The sequence below is a fragment of the Aspergillus wentii genome, assembly GCF_001890725.1.
Source record: "Aspergillus wentii DTO 134E9 unplaced genomic scaffold ASPWEscaffold_2, whole genome shotgun sequence".
Taxonomy (NCBI): Eukaryota; Fungi; Ascomycota; class Eurotiomycetes; order Eurotiales; family Aspergillaceae; genus Aspergillus; species Aspergillus wentii.
The window spans coordinates 2,578,653-2,590,785 of NW_024467833.1; the positions used below are offsets into that span (position 1 = coordinate 2,578,653).

Sequence of the window (12,133 nt, forward strand, 5' to 3'; positions counted from 1 at the left end):
TCACTACCACCAAGGCCATGAGTGCCAGAGCCATAGTTTCCAGAGCCGGTGCCATATGTATCACCTCCAGAACTAGCACCATAGCCATGAGAGCCAGAACCATGAGGTCCATGGCCTATGCCAGCTTCGGAGCCGATACCACCAAGCCCACCACCAGAGCCAAGGCTTCCAGCAGGAGGTTCGGTAGAGCTGGTGTGATGTCCAGTTTTAGAGCCATGGTGGCCGGTGCCGGTGCCAGAGCTGTAATCGCCAGTTCCAGAACTGTAGCTGTCACCGCCAGATCCGTAGTTGTTTGATCCCGCTCCCTGGTAGCCAGAGTTGGTGCCGTAGTTGTCTGAGCCATGTGTACCAGTTGATCCACCATAGCCGCCGGAGGTACGGTTCTCTAAAGAATCACATCATGGTTAGATTGAATCGCAAGTAAAAGGAAGATGGAATAGAACCGACCAGGGCCACTGTCATAACGCTGGTTTGCCTTGTTAGAGTGCGAGTCGTGATGGCCAGTCACGGCATCCTTGACCTTGTGTATGATGTTCGACATGATGAACGAAGAATGGTTTGGTATTGATGAAGGGTGAAATAGAAAATAATATTCAAGTCAAGTTAGATGGACTAAATAGAAAATGTTATTGTTCTGTTGTTTATTCAAAGTCAATCGACAATCGAAACGTTTATATAGCATCTGCTCTCCCAAATTTCTATTTTGGGAGCAGTTCAACTCCAGACCCAGTGACGCCATCCAGCTGGGTAGGATAGCAAGAGCAACCAGGGAAAGGGAGATTGAATGCTGGTTGGTTCCTCTAGGAAGATCATGACGTTCTGATGGTATAACCGTCTGCCCAACTCCACAGAGTCTGAACGCGAAGATGATGATGATGAATCATGTCATCCAGCGTCATCGCAACGTTAACTGGGAAGCCTCTCCACCAGCCACAGCAGAGTGGCCGCCACAGTAACCCCGCCGGATGGTCTCGATAAGGCCAAGAATATTATAGATGGGCTGATCACTTATGGTATCATTGGGCAATTATTGAACAGGGAGTGTGTCTTGACTGCGATGAGTTGTGTCCTTGTGATATGACAGTAATATGACAGTATGAATTGGCCGGATTATTAGTATTCCGGTATTTACGCAGCATACAGCTGTCAATACCTTACTGATGCTCTGCCTTTCTTTTCTACAGCAAAAAGTACTAGACATCACTTGCTGCTTCATCTCTCACCCTTATAACTTTAATTCTTAGCAACACTGGAGATACATTTGACTCTGCCGATCATACCTCGATGTGTAATACATGATGCAGTGTGGGACCCGATGATAGCATGATCTGCGGGGAGACGGAGTAACGGAGTCATAGGGTGAATGAATCCTTGGGTGGAAGCCGTCGAACCCGTGTTGTTAATATCCCATGGAAAAAAATGAAAAGGAGTAGAAGAGTCGTTGATATCATCCACGTAGAAAATTCACAGATAGTCTGATAATCGACTATCAGAAAAATCAAAGCATCAACGATGAAAACCGGGAAGACAGCCTGACGTTGTTGCGGCCTGAGGCAGCCATATCCCGTGACTCCCGAGGCTGTGCTTGCGTGTTGCCCCCCCATGGAGAGCGACTGCGAGACTAAGAGAGCGACAGACAGAGAGAGAGAGCAAGAGAAGTCACTCCAGGCAGTGGTTTTCCATCCTCTCCTCTGCTGCATCTGATCATCCCTCTTCCTCTCTCCCGCTTCCTCCTTTTTCTCCATCTCCATCCTGGTCGCAAGTCCCTTATTTCGGCTTTGTTTTTGGCTCTTGTTCTGCTTCTCTGCTGCGTCTTCTGTCTCCTTTGTTGCCTGCTTGCTGCTGCTCCCTACCTACAGCCCCTCTCATCTCTGTGTAGCTATTCTCCATGACTGCCCGTTTTATCGCTCTTCGACGACCGTTGAATGATTGGTCATAGTTGAGACACAGCTTAGAAGATTTTTTCTTTTTTCTTTTCTTTTACTTATTGTCCATCCTGGAAAATTTCCTTCTTTTTTTCATACTATTTTCTTTTTCTTTTCTAAAGGTCGGGCAGGGCGTTAGGTTCCCTTTGCCAAACCAGAATCAAATATGCGACCTCCTCGTTTAATTCTCCTTGTGTTTTGCTTTATCTTCTGTCCTATCTTCTTCACCTTCTTCAACGTTCTTTCGTCCTCCCCCCGTGTGGCAACTCCCAATGCGCTCGCAGGTCGACAAAGTGGGCTGCACGCCCTCTTCTCCTTCAACATCCCCACCTCGCTTTTCCCCCCGTCGGCGATTATTAGCCTGACCGATGATAACTCGACATTCTTCCTGGCCAGACCTGCAGCGTTTGGCCCTGCTATCCCCAGCAAAGGATTGAGTAGCCAACTTTGGATTGGCAGTGGGTTTGGGGATGGAGGCCCCGCTGCGGGTGTAGAAGGAGAACTAGGATGCTCGGATATACCGGGATGGGGAGAGGGAGACACTCCCCATCACAAGCAGGACAAATCTACGTCGAACTTGGATAAGTTGGCCGGGAAAACAGCATCTGGTGCCGGGAACGATCCCTCGCAGAATAAGCGTCGGGCGGATTCCCAGCAGGATTTCGATTTACCAACGGCCGCCAGTGACGAAGTTTCTCCACCATCGACGAACGACGGTACCGATGATCACCTCCACCACCCCCTTCCCGAATCCCACGGGATGGACAACACCGCCTTTGAAAAACGCGGGGATTACAGCCAAAACAGACCGGAACATGCAGACATTCAATCCTTACAAGAAAGCGCCGAGATTGCAGGCAAGGTCGTTCTGCTGAGCAGAGGCGGCTGTGGCTTCTTGGAAAAGGTCAAGTGGGTTCAGCGGCGAGGAGGCGTCGCCTTGATTGTTGGAGATGACACCAGAGGCGGGAGTCTCGTCACCATGTATGCGCGTGGCGATACCTCCAACGTGACGATTCCCTCTCTTTTTACCTCCTACACTACAGCGCACCTGCTATCATCTCTCATCCCTCCGCAGGCCGGGGAAGAACTGAGCTTGGACGATAGTTTAAAAGCTTCTCGCACTAGACTGGCCAGCCAAAGCGCTACAAAAGATCGGGTAGAAACTTCGACAATGACCCCTATTGTCCCGACCCCCACATCCGCACGCCAGTCATCGGTCAGTGTGCCACAAAGCAATTCCGGGTCAAAGGCCGGGGTTTTCCACGCCCTTATGTCACTGCTAGGATTGACTAGCAGCGACGGGAGCACATGGCACCCTTCAGATAGTCGGCGCCCGCCCAGCAGTGGAAATATCAACTGGGTCCTCATGGATACTTGGGATGAGGAAGAGACATCGTCGTTTGATGATCTGGGTGCTGGCCGGCCAAAGTCTGGGAGTAGCACCCAGGGCACCAAGAAGTCCGGATCGAGAGCAGGCGCTGTTGATGGCGATGGGTTCGTTATCGGTGTTCACGATTGGCGAGATCCTGATCTAGTGGCTCCGAAGAGTAGCGCTCTCCCGTCGTCGAGTGCCTTCCCTGCGCAGGAGGACGTCAAGTCTCAAGACAATGATAAGGGTTCAAATTACGCTTCAGCTAGTCTCAAAGGCGGCAGTATCACCCCGGGAAGCGGTGAATACAAAAACGTCGAAAAATCCAGCATTAACAGAGATTCGAGTGTTAGAAGCTCTAACTTTGGGAAGCGGGCTGTAGATGCTCGAGTCGGCTCCTCTTCAACCTCCGAGAAGGGATGGTTTTCTAGGTACTTTAGCTTGACAGACGATGAGGATCTCGAATTTGACCGATATCCTAGGTCAAGGCTGCAAAGCCGCTCCCAGGAAAGAAAAATAGACGGTGTTCCCCCTACTCTGGATCGGCAAAGAATCGAGACGAGTGAACATGAGGGCTTGTGGGTCACTTTGACCCCAACAAGCATGTCTACGAGCCCCTTCTTCGACACACTTCTTGTCCTAGTAGTTAGTCCGCTCCTTACTCTGACTGTGGTCTATGCTCTTCTTTTGCTCCGGTCTCGCATTCGACGAAGACGATGGCGGGCACCTAAATCTCTCGTGGAACGTCTCCCCGTTCGAACCTATCAAACTATGGCAAGGTCATCGTCCTCTTCCGCAACGAGCTCCCCCCGAGCCTCTAGCCCGGACACCACTTCTCCAACTTCTCCTTTGCTTGTACCCGAAGACCATTCAGAGGGCCCCGTGTCTAGGCCACGGTCTCACAGGCCGACTGGAAATATTCCTGATCCCAAGCAGGCTTCCAAAAAAGCCGAGTCATCAAAGGGAGAAAAAAGTGGATCTGGATCCACTTTGTGGCGGCGCAAGTACACTGGACGACAAGTAGAATGTGTTGTCTGTCTTGAAGAGTATGTGGATGGAGAGAGCAGGGTGATGAGCTTACCCTGTGGACACGAGTTCCACGCCGAGTGCATGTGAGTATTTAACTTATGGTCTGGGGTCAAAGAAGGAATTGCTAACAGTCTCGTAGTACTCCTTGGCTGACCACGCGCCGACGGACTTGTCCGATTTGCAAGGGAGATGTCGTCCGGTCGATGTCCAAGTCCACCTCGCCTGGGGCTGAGAATGACGTCCATGAGGAATCACACCAGGGTGCATCATCTGCCCCTGTTCCTATTGCCTTGAGCGAGGATGAGATGTCGGACATGGAGCACCGCGCAGGCTCCGATCCAGGGCTTCTGGAAGGGCAGGCATCTTCTGCGCCTCCATCGACCTGGAGGAACCTTGCATCGTCGTTCAATTTCTCCGTTCTCAGTGGAGACACGATCTGGCATCAAGCACGCGCAGATCGAAGTAGATGAAGACTGATCGCTCATTATTTACTTTTCCTCTCACTCATTTATCAAAAGGTTGCGAATAACCTTGGAACATCTCCTTTTGTGGCTTGACAATTACTGCATTAGCGACCTTTTGTGCCTTTCTTTTCTGTTTCTGTTTAATATGGCTGGCGTTTGATGGCACGACCGGAGCGCTGGCGAAAGTACAAGGCAATTGAATCATTGGTTATGGGACACGGCCGGTATATACCGCGGCTTATATTATATGCACTTTTCTGGTTTTTCTGTTTGTAAATGAGCCCTGAATGGATATTTCTCGACGAGTAGCTAGAATCAGCTCAATCAGCTAAAATCAGCTGAATCTGAGAATCGCAAACATGGGATTACATCATAAAGTATACGCCCCACATTCAGCCGCATCTATCCCGATCTAGCAAGAGCAGCGAGCCGAGCTGAAAGTGATCCACTGGCCGTGATTGGCTGCAGGCAGAGACATTAAATCAAGCTAAGAGATACATCCATCGCCATTTTGTTCTGCTGCTTTCTTCTTTTTCTTCATGTATGCCCGTTGCAGTGCAGGGTGCAGCACACTACACGACATATCCATTGATCTGCGTTGGTCACACGCTATGACGTCATCCTAAACTGCTTATTTGCACTTGTCCATTTCTCGATTTTCATCTCACCTCTGCCACTTGACTTACCATCCACCATGACTTTGTCCCAAAAGTTCATCGATTTCCTCGTCGAGGAGGCCCTGAGTCTGAGGGAGACAGCCGAGGATGTCGCCAGGTCAGGGGCATATCTGTACCCAGTCAAGGTAAGCCAAACAAACAAACATACGGACAAGAAATGATGGCTGACTTGAGCGATAGGGAATCATCTACTTTTCCTACCACAAAAGTCTCTGGCGGCCTCTGCTCTCTCGATCCTCGCAAATTCTCACTCTCGGCATGGGTGTCACCGGCACCATGTTCTTCTTCACCTACCTCCCCCAGCTCGCCATCATGAGCATCACCAGCGGCCCTCTCGCCCCGATTTCCGCTGCCCTCCTCGTCCTCAGCGAAAGTTCCGCCGTCACCACCTTCCTCTCCACCGCCTCCCTGGAAGAAGGCATGGTCGACACCTTTGACGGCGCGCTCGTCTCGCGCGGGCAGGAATCCCTCGTCGCGCAGGGTCGCACGATCAACCCCAACGCTTCGGGTGACCATATCGCGCGACTAGGCAAGAAGTTGAAGAAGCCTCTTGCGCGTCTCCGTCCCAGGGCGCTCCTCCGCTCGCTCATCCTTCTCCCGCTGAACTTTGTTCCGGTGATTGGAACATTCATGTATGCGATTGCGCATGGCAAGAAGAGAGGGCCTGCGGCGCATGCTCGCTATTTCCAGCTCAAGGGGTGGAATGAGGATCAGAGTGAGGCGTTTATTAAGAAAAATCGCGCTGCGTATACAGGGTGGGTTTCACTTTCTTTTTTCGAGTATCGAGTATATGCTAACGGATTTGATTAGACTTGGTGTTGCTTCGTTTGCTTTGGAAATGGTTCCTTTTGCTTCTATTATCTTTTCCTTTACCAACTCTGTTGGAGCGGCTTTGTGGGCGGCTGATATGGAAAAGGCATTGCAATAATGTGTCTGGCTCGATTAGAGCATGTTGTATCACATGTAAATATCACTCATCAGTCAAAGCCTGGTATATATATGGTGAATTTGTGCAATATTAAAACTGAAAGAGTAATGATTCCATCCTTCCCCTCACTTCTGTCCACCCACGGTCCCACCCTCCCATCCTCCATCCCATGCTCGTGTCCAAGTCACCGACCCAAAACTAGCAGCTCGCAGAATCGTCATGGTAAAGCTATTCAGCCGAGGAAGACGAGTCGACAGATCTGTCATATCAGAGGTAGTTGGGAAGAGCGCACGGAATGAAGTATCCTGGTTAGAGATGGACTAAAAGGTCAGCTTGTTGAATATCCTCAGACAGAAAAAGAAGGAAAAAAACTAACCCCAACCTCCACAGCCTCCTTGGGAACACCGACAATCTCAACCGCTTCCAAATCCTTACTCCCATTTCGAAGAGTATCCAACAAAGTCTCCTTCTCCTGGACCAGCACACTAGCAGCCAGAATCGCCAACTCATTCTGTGAACTGAGAATAGTGGTAAGTTGCTCCAGACTCAATGTATACAGAGTACAATCGAGCATTTTAAGTCCTCGAGGACCAGGACCAGAGCTTGGACTAGAACCAGGCTCAAGGCTTTCTGGCCCATCATGTCCCGCCAACTTCTTCATCAACAGTTCCATTCCAGGATGTGCTGGGTGAAGAGGGATGATGCCCTGCGGCTTAGCACCAGGAATCCGCACTCCATCCACATCCACATCCGCAGGGTCATCGGGGAACTGGGACTCTCCTTCCCCCTCACCATCAGGAGACACCAGCATACTCGACAGACGAAACGAGACTGCCACAAGCGACGGTACCAATAAACCCGGTAACTCATCGCCCGGAATACGAGCCAGGAATCCCGAGTCCGAGTGTCCGCGATACGTATACGAAACTTCAAGAAGACGGATCAATGCATTCGAGCCCATATCATCGAGAATATCGCCAATTCCTGACATGAGCCCCTTTCGAGAGAACACATCAAGGAGGTGTAACTGTCTCAATCCACCCCCGTTCTCCTTCTTCCCAACGAGAACATTATGGAAAAACTCCCCCGCGTCCTTCCTCGACCCGTCACTCACCCCGTCAACGAGATGCGAGTATAGCGTCAACGCCCGAAGACGGGGTAACCCCCGACTCAAACTATCCAGGAAAGAAGGCGGGTAGCCCAAGGAAAACAGCTCAAGGGTCAGCGACTCGATACTCGCTGGTAGAGAGGATGGTATGGCATCAGCTGATAGAGGTGTGGCGAGCAGATCCGCGTACTCTGTCGGCTTTATGTCTGAGGTGAGGGTTAGATCTTTGAGCTGGGATGCTTGAGGGGGGAAGGAGGGGAGGTGGAAGGTTTGGAGGGGGATTTGAGCGGCGTTTGGAAGGGGTTGGTCGGGTTGAGGGAGAGGCTGGAGAGAGTCGGGTTGACGGGTGTCGAGTTCAACTGCCATGGTTGATTGATTGATTGATTATTATCACTCAACGTAGATGACTGAACAGGATTGATTCAGCTATTTATACATGACTGATATATATCAACCCCTCTTCTTCCAATTCAGACCAAGCCACCCCCAGACCCAAGACAGACAGCTGCGGGGAAGCAGAGCGGAGATGAATGTACAAAGAACAAAGTACCACGATGGTCATTCTAGTAAGTGAGTGACATGTTTATAAGCGTAGGTACAGTCTAGTCTAGCTGTTCATCCCGGTCTTGAAGATGGTTATTGGTGGCATCTTCTGCTGCTTGTGGAGTTGACATCCAGGTTCCCCTCATGGGATACTAGTATCCCTGTTTTAGTTATATCCAGAGTGCTAGGCATGAGGGGATGGACTCTGTAGATACTCTTGAAATATGAGAATGAATGAATAAATATATGCATGTTAACCTTCCCTATAATATAACACCATATATAAATTTACACCAGTATTCAACACCAGAATCTATGGAAATGATACATGAATCAAACACGCCAAGATGAGCATATACAGTAGGTAGACTCGAACATATAATGACAAACACAAACTCCGAACAATATTCCACCTGTTTAATTACCAATACCAACCAAATCCGACTCGTACTACTCAACCGTCTGGTTAGGCTGCTGAGTCTGAGGTGGCTCGGGGACACACGACAAGCTGCAGCCCAGTCTCCGGAAAGGAAGAGGTCGGAGTTTCTCGCCTGGAGATCGAGGCCCCTTGAGTCCATTCTCGTAGGTGGTGCAGTCCCACCACTCGAGCCATTCAGTACGAGGGATCACGAAACTCCGATGACAGACGGAGCAGCATCGTCCACCGATATTTCTGACCTCCCTCGCTTGTCGGACTAAGCGGGACATTAGCTCTGGGAATTCGGCGATTTCGGAATCAGGGAGTTGCTCAAAAAGAGGTGATCTGCTTAATGCGACAAGAGATGCCTCGCGCAAAGACGGAACGCGAGATGGTTCGTTATTTTTATCGTTTGAAGGCATGCCAGGCTGTCCGTCTAGCATGGGCATGCCCTCCATGTTGAATCGGCGGACAGGACTAGTAGCAACGTGAATGGGAGCCCATGCCTCTTCAGGCGCTGGGCCTTGGTACTCGCAAAGCTTCAAAGCATCGGTTGGTTCGTTCACTCCATCTGACGAATGCCATTGGGCGATTTCCGTCTCGTCGATCTGGAGAAGGGGGTTAGGACGGACGATCAGATGCTTCAGGTCACCCTTTTTAATCAACCATAGCAGCTCCCACGGAAGATATTCTAATCTGTTAACCGAGACGTTGATGTCCTGCAACATGGTCAAGGTCCGAATGGCCGGGGGAATCGAGGTTAACTTGTTGTTTCGCAGACTGAGGACTTTAAGGGTTCCTAGTTCAAAGATTTCGGAAGAGAGTGATACGAGGGAATTGCCCGCGAGGAAGATTCGGAGGAATGGTTCTAATGAGCTATAGACGTCTTCGCTGATCGGGGGTTCATTGATAGCAGGTAGCTTGGTGAGATGTTGCAGGGGCCGTAACAAGTTAAAAGGAATCGTCCTCAAGTTGCCATTGCTAGAAATGTCAGTACCTCCCATACCCAGACTGTGTATTCAGAGAAAACTCACCTCAAATCAACACTATCCTGCCCCTTCTCCAGACAATCGTTGACAATTGCTCTAGCCAACTCATGCTGCCTCGGTTCCCCAGTCTTTCGAAGAGTCCCCTGAGACGGGCCCATTGTCTGATGCTGCAGCCCGGATGGACCATTAGGCATTCCCATAGTCACATCAGACCTCTTCCCTGTCGTCACCACCGAACCGCGCATATTCTTGAACAAATCCTCCCCCCAAGCCCCATCCTCAGAAGCCAGAAGCGAGTCCGCGCCCGACTCATCACTGCCCATCCACACACCACTATCGACTAGGCGCTTCTCCTTGAAGTCCACCCTTTTCTTCTTCGGATCCGACACTGTCTCCCCCCACCAAGTCCCGCGATACCGCCTCTTCCTGCCTGCCCCAGTCGACACGGGAGCATTGTAATTCTCCAGCCCCGACGCGGGAATATCGTCGCTTGAGAAAAGGGCCGGATCGCTGGACGGCTGGCTGGATCGGTCGTCGAAGCGAGAGAGTCGGTATGGCTTCGACACTCTCGCCGACAGCGCAGGGGAGGATGCATTGGCGGGAGAACGGTGTCGGATTCGACGGGGTGGGGGAAGAGGAACTTCGTTGTCCATTGTTTGCAGTGGCACGGACCTCGTGTTTGTCGAACGAACGTGGTTGAATTTGATTGATAAAAAAAATGAAGAATGTGTCACCCCAGATTCTTTGTCGCAAGTGTGTGGACTGGAATTCGGAGATGCGCGTCGGTGGGGGAGGGGAGATTACGGACGACAAAAGGAACAGGGGACGTTAAAACCAATTCAACATCCTTCCATTGACGAGAGAATTCCACAAGATAAATATCAAAATGGTATTCCAGCCTCCTGCATCCCAACTATGCAGTCGGATCCATGACGTCCGAGAAGTCGCAGGATCGTCTGATGCTGGTCGGATGAAGTCAGTCGACTGTTTACCCGAAGCGGCACAACGCGTTGCAACGCGCCAGGGCCAATCAGCAGCGGCGAGGGGGCGGTCCACGATGATCGTCTTCCACGGTGAGTATTGATCAATAACGATCACCAGGCAGGATGGAAGAATCAAGATCGGCATTCAGAGACGGGAGATCAGTTATCTGAGTTTGTGCCTTGTGGACTTCATCTGACCGTGCTAATTCCAACGTTGCTGAAGTGACTGCTGCTATTACAACACAATACTGCATCAGACAATGCATCAAATCAAGAAAAAGGTTATTTATTTATTTCAATAAATACGATGAAGGTAAATGTGTTGATCATTGCTCGGTCGCACTGATTCTGACCAGCAAATCCAGGCTGAGATGAAACGATTTGAACTGACATCGACATCGCATTCCATGCAAACAAAATGGATACCTTGTGGCAGTCTCATTCCCATCTGGTGTATATACGATCAAAAACAGCAATGATCAACAATAATAGAAGAGAACACCGTCAACTCGTGGCTATCCAGAAAGTCATCAAAAGGGGGGTATATGATATCATTCCCAAAACACCTGGACTTCTCCTCTCCCAACTATGTTCTCCAACAGGATAAGAAGAAGTGAAATGATAAAAAGAGAAAAGAAGAATAAGAAGAATATGTCGTTGAAAGGCATGTCATATGCCGACTGGGGTAAAGTTCCCAGAAGAAACCGAGGAAAGGCCCTCTACCCGGAGGTGATCAAATTGCAGATATTAGCCATTATAGAGTATATAACGATCTGGCTACTGCAGAATCTCAGGTCGCATTGCGCGACTACAGGGCCGCGCCCAAGACGAGGGCAAGCGATCCCGCGAAGAGAGCAGACATGCTGCTGTCTCCAAAGCTAACCGCGCCGCCAGTCTGAGTGGCAGCTGCGGGCTTGGTCGAGCTGGCCACTTGGTGAGAGACGAAAGAGCTCGAAGCAGAGGGCACAGCAGAGGTAGGAATGGCGCTGGAGGAAAACGCAGTGGACGAAGCGTTGACGGCAGTGACGGACTTGACCCGGACAAGGGTCTTGGTGATGGTCGTCGTGCTGGTGGAAGTGGTGGTGTCTGCAGCGACAAACGGGGCGGCTGCGAGGCAGAGGACAGAAGCAATCGTGGAGACCTTCATTTTGGCTTGGTTTCGTTACCGGATTGGAGGCGTGGAAATATGGACAGAATCAGATGAAATGCGCAAAGAGGGACTGTTGTCACCGTGGTAATGAGGCCGGCACAGAGACAGAGGATCGAGCAGCGCAAGATACAACGAGAGACAGCGGTGGGATAGAAGCAGAAGCAAAAGCAGCAGAAGCTGGACACGAAAGAGTGAGTGCCGCAGGTATGTATGTGGAATGGGGTAAAGAGCGTGGGTGGAGCGCTGCTCGAGATGAAACGAGAGTGAATGAACGAGAGTAAGAAAAAGATCCGGGATAGATTGAAAGAAGGACTGGAGGGGAAGAAAAGAAGATTAAGAAGGGTTGATGACAAGGGGGGGGCGACTAAGAAATGAAGGCCACGAGTTGTTGAGCCCTAGACAGCACCCAATCGCAAGGGGCAGCATTTCTTTGTTGACACTCGACTGCTACGTGGTGCTACTAATATGGAGCTAATTAACAGCGGAAATTAGATGCATTCGATCAACAAATGGCATATCTATCAGGGTCTGTTCCTGGATGCGATCCTGG

At 50.4% G+C, this 12,133-nt stretch overlaps 6 protein-coding genes across 6 annotated transcripts in view; 3 read left to right on the forward strand and 3 right to left on the reverse strand.

Moving 5' to 3' along the window:
• The window catches only part of ASPWEDRAFT_353226 (uncharacterized protein), a 1,669-nt gene extending 751 nt beyond the window's left edge, over window positions 1–918 (reverse strand). The window contains exons 1-2 of the mRNA XM_040834201.1: window positions 448–918; window positions 20–385 (exon numbers count right to left, since the gene is read on the reverse strand). Of these exons, the coding sequence (XP_040692710.1) occupies window positions 20–385; window positions 448–541 (460 nt within the window). The 5' untranslated portion in view covers window positions 542–918. The remainder of the gene's footprint in view (window positions 1–19; window positions 386–447) is intronic.
• A 1,173-nt stretch (window positions 919–2,091) lies between these two features.
• ASPWEDRAFT_168900 (PA and RING finger domain protein) lies at window positions 2,092–4,793 on the forward strand (the record flags this gene model as incomplete). Its single annotated transcript, XM_040830364.1, has 2 exons — window positions 2,092–4,406; window positions 4,463–4,793. The coding sequence occupies 2 exons, from the start codon at window positions 2,092–2,094 to the stop codon at window positions 4,791–4,793; spliced, it is 2,646 nt and encodes an 881-aa protein (XP_040692711.1).
• Window positions 4,794–5,481: 688 nt separating this feature from the next.
• ASPWEDRAFT_49113 (uncharacterized protein) lies at window positions 5,482–6,392 on the forward strand (the record flags this gene model as incomplete). The annotated part of the gene is made up of 3 exons (XM_040837215.1): window positions 5,482–5,589; window positions 5,645–6,219; window positions 6,275–6,392. 3 exons carry the CDS (start codon window positions 5,482–5,484, stop codon window positions 6,390–6,392), a joined length of 801 nt encoding a protein of 266 aa, XP_040692712.1.
• A 125-nt stretch (window positions 6,393–6,517) lies between these two features.
• Window positions 6,518–7,866, reverse strand: ASPWEDRAFT_168902 (uncharacterized protein; the record flags this gene model as incomplete). The annotated part of the gene is made up of 2 exons (XM_040830365.1): window positions 6,518–6,712; window positions 6,769–7,866. The coding sequence occupies 2 exons, from the start codon at window positions 7,864–7,866 to the stop codon at window positions 6,518–6,520; spliced, it is 1,293 nt and encodes a 430-aa protein (XP_040692713.1).
• A 528-nt stretch (window positions 7,867–8,394) lies between these two features.
• ASPWEDRAFT_353125 (leucine-rich repeat domain-containing protein) lies at window positions 8,395–10,190 on the reverse strand. Its single transcript, XM_040834199.1, has 2 exons — window positions 9,496–10,190; window positions 8,395–9,442 (listed from the first exon to the last, which is right to left on the reverse strand). Exons 1-2 carry the CDS (start codon window positions 10,101–10,103, stop codon window positions 8,494–8,496), a joined length of 1,557 nt encoding a protein of 518 aa, XP_040692714.1. The 5' UTR covers window positions 10,104–10,190; the 3' UTR covers window positions 8,395–8,493.
• Window positions 10,191–10,550: 360 nt separating this feature from the next.
• Window positions 10,551–11,637, forward strand: ASPWEDRAFT_65937 (uncharacterized protein; the record flags this gene model as incomplete). Its single annotated transcript, XM_040838826.1, has 2 exons — window positions 10,551–11,118; window positions 11,228–11,637. Exons 1-2 carry the CDS (start codon window positions 11,022–11,024, stop codon window positions 11,635–11,637), a joined length of 507 nt encoding a protein of 168 aa, XP_040692715.1. The 5' UTR covers window positions 10,551–11,021.
• Between the last annotated feature and the right edge of the window lie 496 nt (window positions 11,638–12,133).